Source organism: Dryas octopetala, chromosome 3 (genome assembly GCF_963921425.1).
Source record: "Dryas octopetala chromosome 3, drDryOcto1.1, whole genome shotgun sequence".
Lineage (NCBI taxonomy): Eukaryota > Viridiplantae > Streptophyta > Magnoliopsida > Rosales > Rosaceae > Dryas > Dryas octopetala.
In genome coordinates this window covers 14,596,176-14,618,599 of record NC_141368.1, presented here as the reverse complement: position 1 = coordinate 14,618,599, position 22,424 = coordinate 14,596,176, and the positions used below count along the sequence as shown (strand labels likewise).

The 22,424-nt window shown below is 34.5% G+C and overlaps 2 protein-coding genes and 1 pseudogene across 2 annotated transcripts; 1 reads left to right on the top strand and 2 right to left on the bottom strand.

Moving 5' to 3' along the window:
- Positions 1 to 10,314: 10,314 nt before the first annotated feature.
- Positions 10,315 to 11,749, bottom strand: LOC147291219 (uncharacterized). The gene is made up of 2 exons (XM_086235899.1): positions 11,439 to 11,749; positions 10,315 to 11,050 (listed from the first exon to the last, which is right to left on the bottom strand). Exons 1-2 carry the CDS (start codon positions 11,747 to 11,749, stop codon positions 10,315 to 10,317), a joined length of 1,047 nt encoding a protein of 348 aa, XP_086092025.1.
- A 2,327-nt stretch (positions 11,750 to 14,076) lies between these two features.
- On the top strand, positions 14,077 to 14,727 carry LOC147291218 (agamous-like MADS-box protein AGL61). Its single transcript, XM_086235898.1, has one exon. It carries the CDS (start codon positions 14,077 to 14,079, stop codon positions 14,725 to 14,727), a length of 651 nt encoding a protein of 216 aa, XP_086092024.1.
- Positions 14,728 to 16,110: 1,383 nt separating this feature from the next.
- On the bottom strand, positions 16,111 to 18,222 carry LOC147291217 (L-type lectin-domain containing receptor kinase IX.1 pseudogene; annotated as a pseudogene).
- Positions 18,223 to 22,424: the final 4,202 nt, after the last annotated feature.

Sequence of the window (22,424 nt, the reverse complement as noted above, 5' to 3'; positions counted from 1 at the left end):
AGTACTATCACCATGTTCTTGATAGACATGAAGGCCGCCATTGGACGACAAAGCGTGCAGCAGCATCCCAGTAATTATGAGGACAACTTGTCGTTCTTGTTGGAAGATGATAACTGGAGTGTGGACGAGTACGACGCCAGGATCGAACTCTAACAAAGCTCCCCAAACGACACAGGAAGTGCTGTCGTCCTATCCGACACGCTCTCTCAGCTGCAAGTCCCGTTGGAGGCTCGTGAGTCAATCTTAGAAAGAATACTGTTCAAGGCAAGGGAATACGAGGCTTGCATTGATGAGCAACCTGCAGAGTGGTTAACTTGTGCTGTGGCATTTGCATTGATGACCGTTAATTCAGCTTATGGTCTTGGACACCATAAATTATTCATATCATAATTGGTAACTTTAGGACCCATCAAGAGAGAAAATAAATACTTCTTTAATTCATTACCAATGAATTAAGTATAATTTATTCGATCTGTTTGAGAATGATTGCACATCAAACACTTGAAAATTAGACCACTTCAAATTAATATGAATTCAGTGACTCAATAACCCCAGCCCTTGTAGAAGAACTAGTAAAATTAATGGAATTAGAATAAGCAATCAATAATCACACATACGTCCAAAATATGGCATTGAATTTCTTGGCAAAAAAACAAAATTAGACCACTCATGGAGTTATATATATGCCACCAATTATACCACCACAACAACTATTTGGAACAACTAATCTCAGCTTTGTTCTTGGTTCAACCTCGTCATTTTCTTCAGAATAAAGCTAGCAAGCATAAGAAATTAAGTACAATTAACACAAATATATATAGTTTAATGTTGTTGTACAATTAACACAAGAAATTTTGACCAAAAAAAATGTTGTAGAAACATATATATAGTGTCAAACTGCATCATAATATATAAGTACCTCACTCGATCAGTAACGTACTTAGCAAGAACAAGTTCCACAGCCTTGAGTATTTCATTAATTAATTTTTCCAGAAATCATAATAATCCTACAGTTGTTCCCGGAAAAAATTGATGATTGCGTCACAACTGAATTATCGAGCTCCAGATTGCGATTGAAAATCAGTGATAATTGGTTAGCTTGTGTCTAAGAAGATAATTGGTTCAGATCTTATATAAAAAGGTTAAATATCCCTATATCAGGAGATCACACAGCAATAGATTAATGACGTCATAGGTTAAATGCATAACACATGTCTCCATTTGAAAGTTGGCATACAAAAGTTTAACGAACGTGTTACAGATTTCAAAACATGCAAAGGGTCAGATCAATGTCATTATCCTTTCTTTCCTTTCCCATTCTATGCTTTTTTTTTATTTTCTTTCCTTTTCCACCATTTTTGCAAATGATAAAAAGAGGATTTAAAAAAACCAAAGAAAGATCGAGTAAGGTCAAAAAGACAAATAAATCCCTCTTAAATTTCTCATGCGGATCAATGTCCCACTGAGTCATATTTTAGAAATTTGAATCATGAGCACAGGTATTTCATACTATACTACAATTCAGCACACAAGCCGAGGGAAAAAAAGAGATTGAAATCCAAGTATTCGAGCATTTAAGAGTTAAGACTGAAGCAAATTAGGTCCTAAATTGAGCTTTCACTCGAAAGACACTTGCAATAAAAATCATTATGCATGTATTTGGACAAATGCAGACACCAATTACAAAATTAAAAAATACAAAAATCACATTGCCAAACCAAATCCAATACGTTTAAATGCAATCCAATGTGAAACTTATTTTACGCTGCACCTCACAAGGTCGACCTCCGTATAGGGGTGGATGTCGTTTTTCATGTTGCGAGTCTATCGGCAACAACACGTATATGGTCGGATTTCGGGGGGGCGTGATTGTGGATGCTGATGATAATGGTTAGTGACGGATCCAGAAATTTTATCCCGGGGGGTCATAGTGTAAAACCCGACGAGAGCCGGCAGGTCGCAGGCTGGTGGGGGCTGGCCGGCAGAGACTTGGAAGCGGGTGGGGCAGCGACATTTCATTGTTTTTTGCCAGGCTTTAAAAAAAGAAAAGTGAAGAACGCCTCACAACCATTCAGACATTTCGTCGAATAGGTTGTGGGCGTGCTTGCAGTGGTTATTTTGGGAGGGTCATACCCAACGAGTTTAGCAAGGCTTTTCCGGTGGGCCGGGATCAGAGTCAACATCGGGGCTCCTATCGAGTCTGGGGGTTGCTAGGCTTGGGTTCTAGGGGTTGCTAGGTGTTTCGAGCTCACAGGGATGAAGAGGGAAGATAGAGGAACTTAAGGGTGGTCCTCTCGTTGCCATCCATGGCCGGATGCGCACACACGTTGATGAGGAAAGTTGCAGCGAGGGAGAGCGAGAGAGAATAGAGAGACAGTGCTCGGGGAGAGAAAGAGAGTGATGAGTGACCTAATTGTTAAATATTATAAATATGTGTATTACATGTTACAAACAATAAGTAAAGTGTAACCCATAATAATTAATTCTTTTATTTAATATTTATATAGATTATACCATATAAATCAATAAAACAAATCTAAATTACATAATAATCAATGTACGTGGACTTTTTTTTTCCCGATCAATGGGTTTAAGATTTTTGTACCATAATGGTCAATGGGCCTTGCCCAGTGTTTAAGGCAATTTAATATTTGGTGAGTTAAAATACTATCTTGTCCTTCCTTTAGTTTAATGATTTGTCGTTGTCTATGTCTCTCTCTCTTTCTCTACGTGATCGGCTGCTTCAATAATCTATCTTTGATTTTATGATTTTCTCTTTATCAGCTGCTTCAATAATCTATCTGTGAGTTTATGATTTCTCTCTCTACGTGATCGGCTGCTTCAATAATCACTTTGTGAGTTTATGATTTTTCAATTTTGATTTCTTAGGTTTGAATTTCATATTGAACTATGTTTGGTTGTCGAGAAACCATAGGAAAAGAAAAAAAAAAAAAAGTTAAGGCTCAATTTTTCGTTTTCTCTTCTTATTAATTCTTGGAAAGCAATCAGAGTTCTAGATTCAACGATAGATTGATCTTTGTTTTTGGTGAGCTAGCTAGGGTCCAATTTCTTAATTTGGTATAATTTCTGGAATTATAGCTAAATTTCAATTTTTTTTTCTTAGGTTTTTCAATCGATTGCCTCATAGCTAGCAAGTAGATTATATATGTATTTTTTGTGCCTAATTTGATGGATTTGGTGATGGGAAGATAATTGTAAATTTGAGTTAATTAATTTACATCGTTTTCTTTATTATCTAACTGGCTTCCATGAGTTTTAAATTAAATAATCATCGACAATTAATTTAAATATTTTAATAGCTTTTACAATTACCACAATAAAGCAGTTACCAATTTTAAGTACGTTGTTGGATGGAAATTTGATCATTAATAAAACACATACTTACATACTTTAAGGCTATCTTATTAAGTTTCACACTTTTATTCAAGAATGACCTAGCTAGGGTAACCGGTAACTATCTAGCTTAAACAAAAATAAAACATTTATCATTTTTTTTTCTTATCAATGCACGCAAAATAAAAGTGCATAAATTTTTTTTTTATTGACTAATATTAATTAAGTTTCCTTTTTTTGTTGGATGTGCATCCAAGAGGATTTCATATCCCTTAAATCCATATCAGCAAGATTTGAAATTTGAATAATTTCAGAAACAATATCCGAAAAGCAATTAAAAAGAATCCTTCACTTCAGATAAATGGGCCCGTTTGGCACTGCTTTTAAAATTGTCAAAAGCGCTTTCAAATTAGTAAAAGCGCTTTTGATAGCGTTTGGCAAAAATAATTAGAAGTGCTTTTGAGTTATAAAAGCACTTTTAAGGAGTTTTTTGAGAAGCACCTGACAGGTGCTTTCTCAAGAAGCACTTTCAAGTGCTTTTGCATAAACAACTTATAAGTTTTATAAAAATTTATATGTGCTTCTTAACAACATAAGCGCTTCTGATAAAAGCGCTACTAAATAAAAGTGCTTCTAAGAAGCAGTGCCAAACGGGCCCTTAATATTATTTTTGTTTCTCTCTCCTGAAGCAATTAGGAATAGGCGAATAGCATTAATTAGTATCTGAATCCCAACTTGGGTAGGAAGCCAGCTATAGCACTATATATACATATATATTAACCTAGCTTGTATATATTTCCACATAGCTACTAGTCCGGCCTTCTTCAATACAATTAACTCTTTTAACTTCATTCCATCTTTTCTTCAATTTCGATCTTGGCCATGGCCGAACGTTGGACATTGTATGGTGACCCTAATTGCACCGTTTACTCGCGAGGAGTACATGTTGAACCAGATCAAAACGACTTGCCGTACTGCAGTACCATCAAGTTCTTGATCGATATTAAAGCCACAGTTCGACGACTCGCGCAGCAGCCCAGTAATTTTGACGAGGAGGACGACGATGGCGGCATGTCGTTTTTGGAAGAAGATAACTGGAGCGTGAATGAGGAGGATGCAACAATCGAACTACAATACAACGAGCCATACGACATCAACATGCGCACTGCCTTGTCACACACGCTATCTCAACTGAAGGTCCCGTTTGAGGCTCATGAATCCTTGGTCGACAGTATACTTTTCGAGGCGGCGAGCACTGCTTCTCTTAATTATGGTGCGGGTCGCAGGGTTGTGCGTTTGGCGGCGGAGGTCGATGTTTACGTTGTTTCCGAGTTGGGTGCGGATGTTGATGGTGGTGGGGGTGAGCGTGCGTTTGTGCCGGCAAGTAAGTTGTCCATCGAGAAGTTGGAGAGGGCGAGAGTCGAAGGAGCCTCGATGGTGTGTTCGATTTGTATGGAGGAGATGGTGGTTGGTTCGGAAGCAACTCGTATGCCGTGTTCGCATCTTTATCATCAAGGTTGCATTGTGGAGTGGCTCAACAAGAGTGGGATTTGCCCATTGTGTCGGTTTTGCTTGCCTACGTACTGAGATGGATGATGAGCAACAGAGTTCTTCATGTACTGTGTCTGAGAATTAATTAGCTCAATTTTTTGTTTTTATAGCCAGTAATTAATGGTTGAAAACTGATGTATTAATTTGTTATTTACCGAGTAATATGATAGCCATCTTTCAATTTGTTAAATTATCTGATCCTAGACAATTTTTCAAGCACTAGAACAGTAGCCGCACCCAGAAATTTAGTAATTAATACCCAATATGCAGTATCATTGCTAGTTGTTAACTTGATTAAAAATTAAAAGATTTGATGTTCTTAACCATTTGTGATCGATAAAAAATTCATCATTCGTATTCTTTTAAAGTTTAAGCGAGTGCTCTTGAACAGTAACATATATACAGGTGTCAAAGTTCAGAACATGTACTCAACTCAACCAAGCAATTCTATAGAGATAAATTTCAACTATAGTCATCATATGTATAATTCAAATGAAATTAAATTATGGTCTAATCTAAACTGTACAGACAAGAGAATAAATTATGCATACTATATAATTAGATACAAGTAAAATTTATACAAACAGTGACGTATAATGAATTAATGATAACCAAGACAAAATAATGCCCGCTTAACCAAAGAATACTTGTATCTTACTCACTCAGAATTAATCCAAACACATTATAGAAATTTCTATAATGTATTTATAATAGTCTATTACAAGAGTCATATACAATGGAAACAACTATTTGAATACATGATAAGATAAGTGATATATCAGCAAGAAGATAATAATGCAGCTGGAGATACGTTTGAATTTGAAGCAGGTGATCGATAAGGAGGAGTCCTAATCTTTAGGATGATCATTCTAACTCAAGTTTGGTTCAAACATAAGAAGGGTTCAGAAGCAAGGATTGGTTTTGGCCCTGAATTCTTGCAAAACACAAAGAAGCTGCTAAAAGCAATATATAGCCAGTCAACTTGCTAAGCATATATATATATATATATAGTTTCAATTTGAAGCTCTGTCTGTACTTCCCTTTCTGGATGATATTCCTTTGGATATTAAATGATGGGTATTTGTGTTCAATTGTAAACTTAATTGGATTTGTTGTATGATATGTAGTCCCCAAGTATTGTAATTAATTTTGATAAGAGTTTTCCATTTTTATTCTCTTTATTTGTGTTTTATTGTGTTTGATTTATCCAAATTAAGAATTAATAGTTTTATTATTCTGTTTCTGTTTGTTATTTTGAAGTTTGGGATTTGGCCGGCCTGATGCAAACTTCTTCAGTTGGCGGTCTAAGATGAATAAGGCTTGACTCCTTACCTTTAAGAGTCACGTCATTCATCTTTATAAAATTACAATAATTTGACACTTATTGACTTATAAGGAAAAATTAGTAATTGAGAAATGATTATTAAAATTGGCATGTATCAAATTATAATTGAGTTGCAAGAAGCCAAACATTTTGAAATTCACCAATGTCAGAATTTGGAATAGAATAAAGTTAAACTTGAATTGACTCAAAACTCTGACTCACCAACGCCGACCACGTACTTCTTCTGAACTGTAAGACATTTCAAACCTACAAGGCTACAATACAGAAAGAAGAAAAAAAATGTAAGAATATTCAAATTTAATCCGACCCTGTCGAAGCAACTAATTAACCAGGGAACAAGGCACAAATATATATATATATATATATATATATATATACAGATAAAGTGATGAGTCCAAGTCTGATGTATAGTACTGTTTTAGAAACACAAGGAAAGAAGAAAATTTCCCTAAACAGCATAAACACAACATAATCATCAATTATATGCATGCCAGAACCGCAATTACAAGACTATGTAAACTAGAGAAACCCAATCTACTTGCAATGTTCATTAAAACCCATGAAAGGTAATTGGATGAAATGTGTTTTTATTATTTTTTTACTTAATGACGTACTCTTTGTTTTTACTAAACAGACTTTTAAAGTTAATGGCTTACTTTTAAATTAGTATTGTTCTCTCTTCAGATTCAAAAATGTTTCAAGTATTCTAGCATCCTTGTTATTCTTTTATAAATGATTCTTCGTTTTCATTATTTGGTTGGTTATTGTGATGTTTTTTTTGTCTTCTTTGATGAATATGATGGCCATAATTAGACAAGATCAGATTTTTGGGTTTATTGGTGGGAACAAGTTAGAAGTGAATAACTTGGGTAGAGGCGAAAGCACACAGTTGGTGTTACTGCAAACCAAACCAAACCAAACCAATGTGCATCAAGGGATCAGAATTGGCCAACCAATTAAAGATTAATGTGGTTGATGAGGATTTTGAATAAAAATTTTGCTTCTAGAAATCATGACAGAATTACCACGGTTTTTGGAAAGATTTACATGCTATATATGATATTTAAGATGTGGGCTTTTTTGAGATCAGTACCTTATTATTGGCTTCTGCTCACAAACATAAATCAATGAATGAGATGGACTCTGTAGTTGTTTAAACCTTTTATTTTTATTATTATTATTATTTTGTAGGGTGTACGTAGTTGATTATGCTTGAATCCAAACATTTGAAAATGAAGAGGTGTTAGAGATTGTGATATGGAGGTGTTAAAGTTGTACTTGTATCTGAAGAATGTACTGATAAAAATTGATTAATTAGTAATACATTCACAAAATTGTTCTGCTAGATCAGCTTAGTTCTTACAGTATTCCTATATATTGCTCCAGTTTTTCATCACATAATGCCACTTGTTGTGGTGATTCACTCAGTGTCCCTTGTCTTGTTGAGACTTTTAAATTTGAAAAATATCATCACTTGAGAAGAGAAAAATTTATAGATGTCCAATAGACAGATTGCAGAGATGCACAATATATGTTCTTGACTTTTGGTTCACATTTTCTTTTTCTAAGTACAATTTGCTGCATGGATCATTTCAGAATTTATCGGACTAGTGGCTATATATGTGTTGCCTTTGTTCGACAACCATTAGACCCCGAAACTTACAGCAGAGAGATGTAGACAATATATGTGCAGCCTCATCTCCTACTGGTTAACATGATAAATAAGTAGGGGATTAGCGGCGAAGGTTTCAAACGCATGACCTCCTGGCACTAGAACTCTCATACCATGTTAGACATCCACTAAAGTTATCAAAGAATGGATCAACAATGCAATGTATATCAAGCTAGTTAACAGCCTCAACAAATTAACAGTAAATGTAATCTAGTTTGACACTTAGAACTAAAATTAAGTTGAACATATATAAGGTATGAAAATGAAGCAACCTTCCTTTCCTTACACAAATGAAACCCAATAGAGGTAAAGCTCAAAAAGCCATTAGGTACCCATTATCCATGTCCAGAAACTTTGCTCTTCTTGCAGTAGTACAAGTTGGCTATTGGGTTCCCAACAATGGTTCTACAAATATAATTTGTATCCACAAGTGAGCAGTTCATAAAGAGGCCATCATATATAAACTATATGCAATGCACTCAATCAATAGTCTATCTAATCTATGATTCAGATTCACAGTCTGACAAAACCACTTAAGCTTCAAACCATGCATCAACAACTTCCAAGTCATCCTTGCCCTTATTGACGTCAAGCTGCTTTTCCAATTCAACGTTGATACAGCGAAGTTTCTCCTTTTCACTCTGCCATTGCTAGTCAAACCAAAAAAAGGAAAACAATATTATTGTTCATGAATATATATATATATATATATAAATGATTGTTCATTAATCCAAATCTCCAAGTCAAACAAATAATCAAATTAAACAAACCTTCCGTTCTTCTGCCAACCATGACACCAATTCATCAGCCTTCTTTTGTTCTAAACTCACCCTCTCATTCTGAAAGGAAAATTTCACAATAAATAGTAATTGCCAATGGTTCTGGCCAATAGATTGCGAAAAGGACAAATCAATGAAGAGTTTCTAAATCATCATGACAACTTTACAATCTTACAAGCGGTGGAAAAAGAGTGGTGGAAAAAGAGTGTCAGATTAATCATTGTTATTCTAATTGAATATCAATAAATTGGTCTGGAACAGCAAAGGATATCCTATCAGCAATCTTTAGTGGCAAAAAAGAAAAAAAAGAAGCATAATCTTTCTTCTCCTCGATCTATCTCTCATTTCCTTTATCGTCTATCCAACTATCTCTCTATCAAGACTTTTGGTATATTAATGCTGCAAAGCACGCGCTCAATAAAAAACACTTTATTACATATAGTTTCACCCAATATCTCAGTTTTATATTATTGCAAATTTGTTGAAAAATTAATTATAGTTGTGATAATTAAAATCATAGGCGAACAAAGAGTTAATTCTTTTAATACTTACTTTCATTCATTTTAAATATGTGCTTATCGATCCTCATCCAATTCTTACCTAAATGTATCCTTACATATAAATGTGACCATAAAAAAGAATCTTTTGTGTGAAAAAACAATCATATTTGTATGAGAATTTCTACTAGGCGTAATCAATTACCTTAATTTTAATAGTGAAATTGAAAACTACTTATTTAGAATATAAATATTATTATTATGATCGTATTACATAAATTTTTGCATTTGATGTCCACAATTTTAATATATTTAGGCAAAATAAATTTATGATGTAACCACTATTTTATCTTAAAAAACAAAATAAAAACGCATTATACAATGCACTAAATAAAATTAGCATAGTGGTATAATAGTAAAATAAAAACAGAAAAATGATAAAATAAAAAAAGTAAAATGAGAAACAATTGTCAAAAGAGATAAAATTGGTTTCAACTCCACTCCATTATTTCGTAAACAATTGTAGTAGTGTTTTTATGAAATTTTGTTTATTTGTTTTATTTTACCATTTATCCTCTTCAAATAAATTTTTTATTTAAACAATTTCTTTTAAAGAAAGATATTTTTTTGGTACAAAAAGTTTTACATTTTTTTGTTTGCTTAAAATCTAGGGCTTCATGTTCTTCCCTCTTTCATGCTTTAGCATAAAGTTCCGATTTTTTTTTCTTCTCTTTTTTGTGTTTTTAACTTTAGGGTTGTTTACCCAGATGGGTCGTCTACAGTCTCTTTGTATAATTTTAGGGATAACTTTTCAGTGTAAATTTTCCCTTAGTTGGGTCAATATTTATGGCCTTGATTAGGGTTTAGGGTTTTTTCGTAACTTAATTTAGGATTTTTTTTCTTTCTTTGCTCCTTTGTTTTCAGGATTTAGAGGGTTTATGTGGTTTTCCTCTTTAGAGATGATTTAGAGGATGTGCTCTTTCAGGATAAAAAATTGAATATCAAAAGATTATTCTTCAAACACAAAGGATATCCTACAAGAATACAATTAAGATAATGAGGAGGAATTCAAGACAAACTACAAGTAGCTCCAAATCTCCAACGAGTAGCTCTAGGTCATGATAAACTACGAGTCTGATTAGCCCCTATACCAGATTCAAGTTCTCTATCTTCCAATTGTCTTGCAATTTCATCTTCTCGAATAGACCTTAACTCAGAAACTCGATTGGCAAAAGAACCAATCAAGTTCACAATATTATTCAACAATGAGAAAAACAAATAGATATCTTGCACACTTTGAGCTGCTGCATTCAAAGCTAGTTGTAGACGATGAACAAAACAATGTACGTAATATGCAAATGAACAATCTTGAAGAAATAAAGTCTTTAATCCATTCCATTTATTTCTCATATTGCTAGCACCATCATATCCTTGACCACGCATATTTTCTACTTGAAGGTTGTATTGACCAAACACTTTCTCTATCTCACTCTTAAGAGTTAAGGCACAAGTGTCATCCACACTCACAACATGAATGAGCCATTCTTTAACAAACTCATTAACATCAACAAATCTTAAAATAATGGTCATTTGCTCCTTACTAGATTCGTCAAGTGCTTCATCAACAGGTATACAAAACTTGGCATTCTCAACCTCCTCACGGATCTTACTCCTAACTTTGTTAGCAAGAATATTCAAAATCTCTTTTTGGATCTTAGGAGAAATATATTTAGCATTTCCAAGAGCTCGGTCTAAGACAACATTTGCAATATCTTCATTCAAGCTTGCACTATATTTGAGCAATTCAACAAAATTTCCACGACTAGACGATTTATTAGATTCATCATTGCCTCTAAAAGCAAGTGCTTATTTAGCAATCACTCTAATGGTCTCTATTGTGGCCTTAAGCCCCAACCGATTTTGTGCAACTTTTTGTGGTGGTTGTGGATTCATCACTTTTTTTATATGCCCACACACATTTTTCAAGCTATACTAACTTTGCATATTAAGACCATGTGGTGAATTTGGAAGGAAACAATGAGCCCCACCGACCCTCTTCCTTCCAATCATCAAACCCTTGAGAAGTGAATAAAGTATGACATGATGTATCACTTTCAAAAAGGAAGCAAGGAAAATAATATACCTTGTCTTTATCTACGGAATACTCAAGCCATTCAAACTTTTTGAACCAATTATATTGAAACCGACGATATTGCTCTTTATAGAGAGAGTGTGGATACTCATCTAATTTAGGTTGACAAGGTCCATAAAGCAAGTATGCTCTACAAACATCATCACGAGAATTGATAGGATATGTTGATATTACTCTACGTTTTCCCGGATCACGTTCAATATTTGTGGTATCAACTTGTTGGGGCTCAACTCTTTGTGACTCAACTCTTTGAAATTTAGAAGGTGATTCCTCATCACAAATTGGAGCATCACTTATAGGTGGAGAAGCATGCTCACTTGATGTTGATGGTTGATGTTTTTTCTTGAAAAATAAAAGAATAGTTTTTCTTGACTTAGAATTTTGATGTTGATTCGACATTATAAACTGTAAATCATATGTAAAACATTAGAAATGTGTAAACTAATGTTTAATGTCTAAAAAAAATCATCATCTTCACAAAATAACAAAATATCAACAACTAGCAGCCCCTAAATTAAATCAAATGAACTCTTAATTATCACCATCAAACATAAATTAAAAATGTAGAACCCTTAATTAAAACCCTAACTCAAAACTTTAAATTAAAACCCAAAAATTAAATTCAAAATTTAAAAGAATTTAAGAGAATTTACCTTTTCCTTAGGCTTTAGGGCTAGGTGATTGGGGAAGTCAAGCAAAAACTTGAAGGAGATATTCAAAAATGCCACACTACATAGATGGAAAAAAAAACTACTTTTACTAAATGCTTGGAATTTGAGAGAAACACACAAAAAACCATAAATAAGTTGAATTTAAGAGAGCAAGAGAGAGAAACTTGAAATTATGTACCTTAGACTTGGGCAGTTGGGCCTTGGGCCACTTGGGTGACTGGCTAAGCTGAGCGCACAAAGAAGGGGAGGCTGGGGAAGTGGGGAGCGCACATGGGAGGCTGGGTACTGGGTAGTGTGAAAATGAAATAGGGTAATTGGGTTGATGAGTTAAATGAGGATAATTGGGTAATAGACTATTAGTAATAGGGTATTTATCTTTTTTTTTTGGCAAAAAAATGGAGCCCACCCCAGCCCATACATAAGGTCCGTCACTGTACAAGATAATGAGGAGGAATTCAAGACATGCATGATGCATCAAAAAAAGTTCTTGGGAGTCGTTTGCACTTATACTGATCATAGGATAAAAAATGTGGGTCTATACCTTACGGCGTCTGGACTCTGACCACAGCTGTCAATCTGTCATACTTTCAAGCTAAATATATTTTAGGTTTAATTACGTAAAGAATAAAGACTCTAGGGAATACTGAGGGTTGACGGTTGATGCTTATTTTTATTTTCAAGATTGATTTGATGTAATATCATTTATTCATTAAATTAAGACTTGTAAAAAAAAAAAAAATTAAAATAAACTTATAGTGGCATCAATTTTCACCATTCTTTGTGACGGATGGACCTAGATCCCTGCCTTGCTTTCCTGCAAGGCTAGTACCAGGCTCAAATCTGAGCCTTTAAAGATAATTTCTTTCTCCCTACTATTTCTCTCTTTATTTTGTTTTCAAAGGCTCAGATTTGAGCCTGATACTAGTTTTGCAGAGAAGTAAGATAGAGGATCTAGTTCTTTTTGTGACAATATTTTAAGATTTTTTTTTTTTTTTTAGGATAACATGCAAGAAGTGCTATGGTAGAAAAGTTTTATATAATTTCGGTATTTCAAATACAATATTTATCTTCTAACAAAAGCTTATAATGAAATTAATCACTTTATAGTACTTGAGAGTGGGTAGTAACGTTGAAATAAAGAGAAAAAAAAAAAAAAAAAAAGGAAGAAAACTAAACTAACAACCCAATAAAAATTGGATCTTTACCCTGAGACTGCATTCGTGCATGCTCCCGATTTACAACCTCATATGGATGTAATTATTTCTTCATTTCTTTTTTTTTTTATTTGAAAAAAGAGGATTTAGACTTGTAAGCTCTCCAATATTATAAAAAGAAATATCATTAGACCATAAATCAGTTAGTTTTTCTTGTTTAATTTTCTTTTAAGTTCACCGGCCAAAAAATTTTATTTCAAGTTTTTCTACGTCTTGTGGGTTTCATAAAAAAATGGGTTAATGGGTCATGGCCCATAGGTGTTTTAACACTGCCTAAATGGGTTAAAAAGGTCTTCTAATAATCTAATTCTAGCTTCATGTGCAAGCAAGTAATAACTTGACATCTGAATCCTTTGGAGAGAAAAGTAATAATCTGAATCATATCCTTTGGGGAGAACAAGTAATAATCTTAATTCTTTTAAAAAAAATAATAATCCGAATTATTGAGGGAAAAAAAGGTAATATAATCTGGAATTTTGGGTCCTAAGTAGTAGTTTCCATAAAGTTTCAAGCATATTGGGATCCAATAATCAATAGCATGGCTACGGTTTTCAAGAAAGGAAAGAAAAAACGTTGATGAAGCTGATGACGAGTTGCCATGCATACAAACTTATCCAAAAGTTCAGTGGCACAAAAACAGAAAGGAATGATACCTCTAATGCATCAAAAACTGGAAAGATGCATGATTCATTATCCACAAACAATAATCCAAATCATTGATGCTTATCCATACATAAAAATCCAAATTCATTTTTGGTATAATGGGTGACACATGAACAATATAAAAAGGGTCGGATCAAAGCCGATCCAATCCATGATAGATTTTACTTCTCTTTCAATCATGGGTAAGAAAAAAATTGCAATTGAGAAAATTAGTGATGATACCAAAAGGAATACCACATTTTCAAAGAGGATGAAAGGGATTCGTAGCAAGATAGTAGAGCTTTGCTTGCGCCACAATGCACAAGTTGCTATGCTATCAACCTCGCCAAGCTCAAATTCCGGAGTTTATTCGTTCGGATATCCTTCTGTTTCTAATATCGTTAATGCATTTGTTGCAAATTCTCCTCCAGTTTCTGTTGATGCTGATTTCGGAGAATTTGTTCGTACACAATATTGTGAGATCAAGAAATTGGAACGTCGGAATAAGATGATGAAAGAACAACATCAGAAGATGAAAATGAATTTTTGGTGGGAATTTGAAGACATGGAGAATTGTAACTCGGTCGAGAGGCTACATGCTTATGCTGATGCATTGGAGAAGCTCAAAGAAAATGTCTCCAACAAGTTGAAGTCTATAAGAGACAACAAAGGCAGCAGTAGTACTACTAGTACTGCGAATCAGGATTTTGAAGGTTTTGATCAAAGTCAGAGTATTAATTCTCCAAATCCAATGTATGGTAACATTGAAGAATATGCACCACAACTGGATAATATTGAAAAATATGCGTCTATGGTAGATGATTTATGGCAGTTAGTTAATGGCAATTGAACAATATAGTTTAGTCATTTGATCATTTTGTACATAAAAAAGTTATCATTTTTATTTGCTAGGTTTGCGTTCTATGTAAATTATTTGACTTATCCGAAGAATTAAGATTTTTTGTTATTTTGTTGGTTATTGTCAATATTTTTTATTTGATGAATATGAAGGCCATAATTAGACATGATCAGATAATCAGTTTTTTGTGTTTATTGGTGAGGTCATGTATGTTAGATGTGAATTGAGGTGTGGATAGATTTACATGCTATATATGATAATTGAGATGTGGGCTTCTTTGAGATCACTTCCTTATTGTTTGGCTTCTGCTCACAAATATAAATCAATGAATGAGCTGGACCTGTAGTTTATTAAACTTGTATCCAAACATTTGAAAATGAAGAGGTCTTAAAGATTGTGATATGGAGGTGTTAAAGTTGTACTTGTATTTGTGTTGATAAAGAATTGATTAATTACTAATCCAATCATAAAACTGTTCTGCCTGATTAGCTTAGTTCTTACAATACTCCTATTGTTCTAGTCTCATCACATAGAGAAGAACTTTGCTTGCGCCACGATACACAAGTTACTATGCATGCTATCAACCTCACTAGCTCAAATTTTGGTGTTCTCTCGGCATCATGGGGATGATTGGAACTCCAGAAACAGAGAACATTGAATTGGTGACCCCTTGTAGACAGAGTTGATGGTAGATAGCCCAAAAATAAACCATTCACATCAAAATCATTCTAGATTTCAGAAACATACTTAAAAGACCAAAGCCAAAGTTGCTTTAGGTTGATACTGGAAAGAGTATGTTGGATCTAAAACAAGGTGGTTTGGGTCATGCTGATGTACTATTTGAGTATTTTCCCATTATTTCTCACATTTGTTTTTCTATTACTGAGAGAAATACTTCATGGTTATCCAACAAGATATATAATGAGAATGTTTGGTTGAATTAAAAGAAATACTTCCCATCTCGCATTACATTTTGCTTCTTACCCCTTCTGTATTTTATGATTTCTTATTGAGACAATATCTGATAAAGGCAGTGATCTAAAGTAAAATTGAATGCCATGTAGGTGCTAGATTCTTTAGGTTAATTACAAGGTCAATGAAGTTCCATTCTTGCATGCCTATACTGCTGCAGATTGTTATTTCAATAACAAATCAAATGACCCCATATGCAAAAGCATGTAGAACAACACCGCAAAAGATACTAGCACCAGAAAGCAGTGATGCTAATTCTGACTTTATAGATCCGAATTTTGAAAAAGTGAAAAAACTACAATAACAGCAATGTCAACCAAAGCTCACAAGAAAATCCGCAGAGACTAAACGCGCAATTATCTCAAGCTCTTAAGCCATTATGCGCTTGGTGGCTGTACTACTTTAGCGAACCACTGTGTCAAAGCTAGAAGTTAAGGATACTTGAGAGGAACCAGCTAGAGCTTGTTTTTGAGGTTGCTGCGGCAGTGGACAATCATACATGTCATCTCGAAGTATTGGCAGTGGTGCTTCAAGCTGAAGAACCTTCATCACTTGTCCTGCTTTTGGCCTTTCTTTGCTGTTGGGGTTGGTGCACCACAATCCCACAAATTAACAAGCACTCCATTTCATTTCTATCAAAATTCATTTCCAATCTCTTATCAGCTACATAGAGAAGATTTCCTGCAAGGTACAGCTCCCAAACCCACCCAAAAAGTGGCACATGATATTCTCCAACCTGGTAAGTCCTCATTCCAGATGCAAGTTCCAAGGCCACAACTCCAAAAATAAACATGTCAGATTCTTTACCAGCCCTCCCTTCGTTGGCATATTCAGGGGCCATGTATCCAAAAGTCCCTACCACCCCAGTTGTCTGAGTCATGAATCGGGGATCCACAAGCTTAGCAATCCCAAAATCACCAAGCTTAGTGTTGAAATCATTGTTTAACAATATTTTAGCTGGTTTGATATCCCTATGAAGGACACACAGCTCTGCATATTCGTGTAGATAATGAAGGGCTGAGGCCAAGCCTAAAGCTATCTTGTACCTGAAATCCCATTGCAGGGTTGTTCTACAGCCAAATAAATGTGTGTCAAGGCTGCCGTTAGGCATGTATGCATAAACAAGTAAGCATTCACCTTGCTCGTGACACCATCCAATGAATTGCACCAGGTTCCTATGTATTAAGTGGCTTATGATTTTGACCTCATTGATGAAGATTTTCTCATAGTACTCAGAATTTGCAAATTGCAACTCTCTTCACAGCAACGACGTAGCCTAGATCTTGTATGATTCCTTTATAAACTTGTCCAGACCCTCCTTGTCCAAGCCTTCTTTCGTTTGCAAAGCCATTGGTAGCTGCAACTAATTCTTGGTAAGCAAATCGTTTTGGCAGGGCTAGTCTTTCAAGATCCGTATTTATAGAGGACGCAGAAATATTGGAGTTACTGCCTATTGGCTTCCTTACCACCAGCAGCCAACATATGACCACGCCAAGCATCAAAATAAAGTGCAATGACTGCTATCAAGAATGCCTTGTTCCCTTTTTCCAGCTTGTTTTCCCCATTGTTCTCATTATTAGAATCCAATTTTGAATTGAATTCCCATGAGTTTATAACATGCTTCTCGAGGTACATTCCGGTAGAAGCTGAAAAACCAATTGTTTCCCTTTGAGGGGGAAACTTTCGCTAGTCCATTTGGTAAGAAAGAGAAGAATTGTCCTCAAAAACAGGGTTTTGGGAGTATGTCCAAAACACACTGAGGTTGTGGGTGGTAGCTTTGTAAGTTATCCATACATTTGCCACCTTCCCACTGTTGCTGCTGACAGTATTCCAAGTGGTATTAACAATAGAAGAGTTTTCATTGATATTGATCCCATTCGTTTGAGTAAGTGTCAAACTCAACTGCAACAATTTTGTTTTGGGGCACTGCAAGACAAGTGGTGTTGTTGAATAATCCAAGAAATGCACCCGCAGAGTTAAGCGGGGAATGGATAGTCAACAGGAGCAAGGAAGAAGGCAAATCCATCACTGAAGATGTCATTGTCTCCGGTGTCAACAATGAAAGTGAAATGAGTAGTTAAGTCTGCTAATGATCCGGTAGTCGAGTTCCATAGGAGCACAGGTTCTGCATATGTAGCCCGCCCAACACGGTATTGGAAACTGATGGTGTTGAGTTCATTCCCTCTTTATGAAGGTGTGGCTTCACCTTCATAGACTAGGTTTTTTGTACCAGCTAGAAGGGTAGAATTGAGTTATATTGAAGGAAAGTGGATGAACAAGGCCAGGTACAAAATTGATGAAAAGGAAGAGACTTATGAAATTTCTGCAAATTAGGTACATAATGATCTAAGGAATTGAAGTCTATAACTTAACAGTATAAGTACTAATTTTCTAAAGGCAAGTATCAATATTAATAGCTACATGGATAGCTAAATTAGCTAGCCACCGGCCCCTAATAGAACCAGCAGCTACATAAATAGAAACCAACAGCACAAATACATTTTTCCACACCATGCGTGTGGAAAAATGCATTGCAGCTTAATTTCCCAAGTTTACTGAATGCATTTATTCACCAAATGCATTGCAACTTCCCAATTAAGTAAATTGAATACATGAAAATAATTAAGGAGGGAACCAACCTAGCAATCTCTCCCCAAGAGCATCAAGATTTACATGGTTTAGCAAAATCTTGCCTCAATCCACTTATAGTCTTCGTCTTTACTATGAGAGAAAATAACATTATACAACGATTACCGGCCACTTTAGAGTTTAATCCCAACCTGAGTCAGTAGATGCTTTGTACATCCTCGCTCAACCTAGACGATGACTTTATCCTTGCTCTCTCTCAGCTTATTGTGATATTAGAGTAAATATACCACAACTTGAATTGAGTTGGAAAATGAGGCCTTAACCTGCCACTTATATAGCCACAACGATAGCTGAGATTAACCACAAGCTGCTAGATAAATGGAAACCTAGAGAAAAAGACATATTATTCCACATTCACCATTTACCAAGCATTGTATTAACCCCAGTACAATCCCTGAATTTGTCCATATCCCAGTTTCCACATTACTCACCAAATGCAATGCACTTTCCCAATTAAGTAATGTGAACAAGTGAAAATAGTTCCACTAAGGACTAAGGAGGAGGGAACGAACCTGTTACTTTGTTAGGTGAAGACTGAAGAATGACTGACGAGCAAGGATATTAAGGAAGAAATTGAATGTATAAGCAGTTTAAATATTAAGTGTATGATGAGGATTTTGATATAATTTTTTGCTTCTAGAAATCATAAGAGAATTAGTGAGTTTAAATTTGGAGGGCTGTACATGCTATGATAATTGATATGTAAGTGGGCTATTTTGAGAGTCAGATCCTTGTTAATGTTTAGCATCGCTTCTGCTCACAAACATAAAACAATGAATGAGCTGGACTCTAATTTAAACTTGAATCTAGGCCTTGGGAAATGAGGGGGTGTAAAAGATTTGATAAATAGTTAATCAAACAAAAGTTTTATTTTTGAAGACTACCAGATTGCATGTTGAGCTTTACAAACTTCAAAGATGCCATCCTTAACAAGAGAAAAATTTATAGATGTCCTGTAGGCATATTGCAATGCATAATTCTGACTTTTGGTTGTGGATGGCGGTGTGAGTCTGGACTACATAACCTAATCTAGGATCCAGATTCACAATCTGACAAAACCAACAACTTAAATTTCAATCCACGCATCAATAGCCTCCAAATCCTCTATGCCCTTCTTGACATCAAGCTGCTTTTCCAATTCAATGTTGATACTGAGAAGTTTTTCCTTTTCTCTTTCCCATTGCTAGTCAAACCAACAAAAAAACAAAGAAAAACAACATTATTGTTCATGATTATATATATGATTCATTCATTAATCCAAATATCCTAGTCAAAACAAATAATGGAATTAAGCAAATAACCTTCCGTTCTTCAGCCAACAATGACAACAATTCATCAGCCTTGTTTTGTTCTAAACTAACCCTCTTATTCTGAAAGGAAAAGGCAGTACATCAGCTCACAATAAATAGTAAATGCCAATAGGTTCTGGCCAATAGATTGTGACAAGAAGATTACTGAACAAATCAATGAAGAGTAGTTAAATCATCAAGAAAACATTATAATCTTACAAATAGTCAGATTGAGTGTCAGATTGATATTCTAATTGAATATTGATAAATTGGTACAGGGAACAGCAGAAATTTCAAAAATAACTTAATGACTTATGAGAAGGTTGTAATCCCAGTGTCAATGGAGTAATGTTCCCTTCCCAAGGTCCATTACCAAGGTCCAGAATCCAGATGTTGCTAGACTGTTTGACAAGAGAACATTTTTATGTGTGTGTATATATGTATTATAATGTATTAGTTCATGTGTGGCTGCGGAGAATCATCATTTACTCATAACAAGACCTAAGTAAATTGATTTAAAGTTAAGTAGAATAATACCATTTGTTGCAGTTGCATCTCAAGCTGCTCATCAACTTTCTTAAGGTCTTTCTTTTCTTGTTCACAATGCTCGAGCTCTTTCTTAAGGTCTTTCTTTTGACCCTCACTCTGTTCAAGCGCCTTGTTAAGCTGCTCAACCACTTTCTTAAATTCTTTCTTTTCAGATTCACCCTGCTCAAGCTCATTCATAAGGTCTTTCTTTTGAGACTCACTCTGCTCAACCACTTTTATAAGCTGGTTCTTTTCAGATTCACTATGCTTAAGCTCTTTCATAAGGTCATTCTTTTGAGCCTCATTCTGCTCAAGCATTTCCATAAGGTCTTTGTTTTGAGTCTCACTCTGCTCAAGCACTTTCTTAAGTTCTTTCTTTTCAGATTCACTATGCTTCAGTTGTTTCTTAAGGTCTTTCTTTTGAGCCTTACTACGCTCAAGCACTTCCATAAGCTCTTTCTTATGAGCCCTCTGCTCATGCACTTTCTTAATTAACTCATTTTTTATTCTGATATTCATGTCTATTTCCTCTGACCTGTGAGACATTTCAAACCTACTATACAGAAAATAAAAAGAAAACAAATTATATATGTAGGATTCAAATTCAATGCAACCCCTTCAAAGCAACTAATTAATTAAACAAGGAACATGATATAGAAACAATATATGTGTACAGATATATAAAGCGATCGATGAGTCTCTCATGTTTAGTGCTGTTTTGGCAACACAAGTAAATAAAAAGTTCCCTACTTAAACACAGGAGGTACAGTATTTGCAACACTACCATTAATTAATTTTCCTATTTAATTTCTTAGCAACCAAACAATGAAACAAGATATTGCATTTTTTAACAATAAAAACAGCATAAACACAACACAATCATATACATCAAAATTAAATATGCTAGTTATTACCAAAATGTCCTTGGCGAATGCTCTATTTGGTTTCCCAGGAAACACTCAAAAGAACCTCAATGACAAGACTGTAAACAAAAGAGAAGCTTGGTTTACTTGTAGCAGAAAGTACAAGTAGACTGATTATACCAAAATTTTCATTAAATTTATCAAAGATAATGAGAAACAATGTATTTGTTAATGACTCTACGTTTTTTACCAAACAGACTTTTTAAATTTCCAAAAGCAATTGATGACTTACTTTTAAATTAATGTTATCTCTTCAGATTCAAAAATAAATTTTTTAGTATTCTCACATCCTAATTATTCTTTTACTATTAAAAATGAAAGAGTCGAAAGAATCATTTATTTTGATATAATTAAATTGATAATCAGAATCCCGGCTCGATTTCAAAACAACGAGATCTGATGTTATCCAAGTGAATAGCATCAAATAAATTCAAATTCACATAATATACTTCAGCCAGCGCCTAAGACATGTCTTATCCTAATCTTTGTAATTTAAACTTGTGTTATCAGATTGTTAAAGATAGAGTTATAAAACATATTGTAAGTTAAACTTGTGTAGTCAGATTTAGCTATCTTAAAAGGTCTTCATAAATGACATAAATATTGTTGTCAGATGCTGGGTTTGTTGGTGAGATCATATTAGATATATATGTGAATAACATGGCAAGAGGAGGATATATATGAAGCACACAATTGGTGTTACTACAACTTTGTGAGGTATGAGGCTCTCAGCTGTTTTTTTTTGCTTTTGGAACCGAACCATTGTATATGCCTTAGTGAAAAATTGCGTCACATGAAGAATCAAATTAAGAAGCAGGATCCTTTGCTTCAGGACGAAAAAATAAAAAATCCTTTATTGATCTTTTTGACTTTAAAAAGACGGTTTGGTTACAAGTAAAACATCACAAGAGAGAACTAGCGAGGCTTTAACTTTGAGGGATTCATAAGTAAGTTCACACAAGATTCACACACACAATTATAGAGATACAAACACATGAACATCAAGCCAGTTTATTAATAAAGTCAGAAACAAATACCTGATAATGTTAGAAACAAGGTCTTCTGCTCTCTCTGATTACCTTAGTGCTCTATCTTTCAATGGGGCTAGACTTATACGTCATAAAATTGTGAGAGCAGGACCTTGCTTATATAGGTGTTTATGGTAAAGCCCTAACCCATTAAGGATCGAGTACTTACCATACTAAGATTACACCACTTAAAAGACAAGCAACCAAGAAATATCCATTATATATTCTCTATTACTTAACCAATAAAGGCATCACATATAATTAGTGTTAATCCTTAGTAATATATGATATGTCCATAT

What these genes read in the sequence shown, in the direction of transcription:
- LOC147291218 (XM_086235898.1), top strand. Translation starts at nt 14,077, where the DNA reads ATGGGTAAGAAAAAAATTGCAATTGAGAAAATTAGTGATGATACCAAA.
- LOC147291219 (XM_086235899.1), bottom strand. Translation starts at nt 11,749, where the DNA reads ATGTCGAATCAACATCAAAATTCTAAGTCAAGAAAAACTATTCTTTTA. An exon ending in TGTCAACCTAAATTAGATGA is followed by an intron (nt 11,051 to 11,438) that starts GTATCCACACTC and finishes ACTTGCTTTTAG; the next exon opens with AGGCAATGATGAATCTAATA.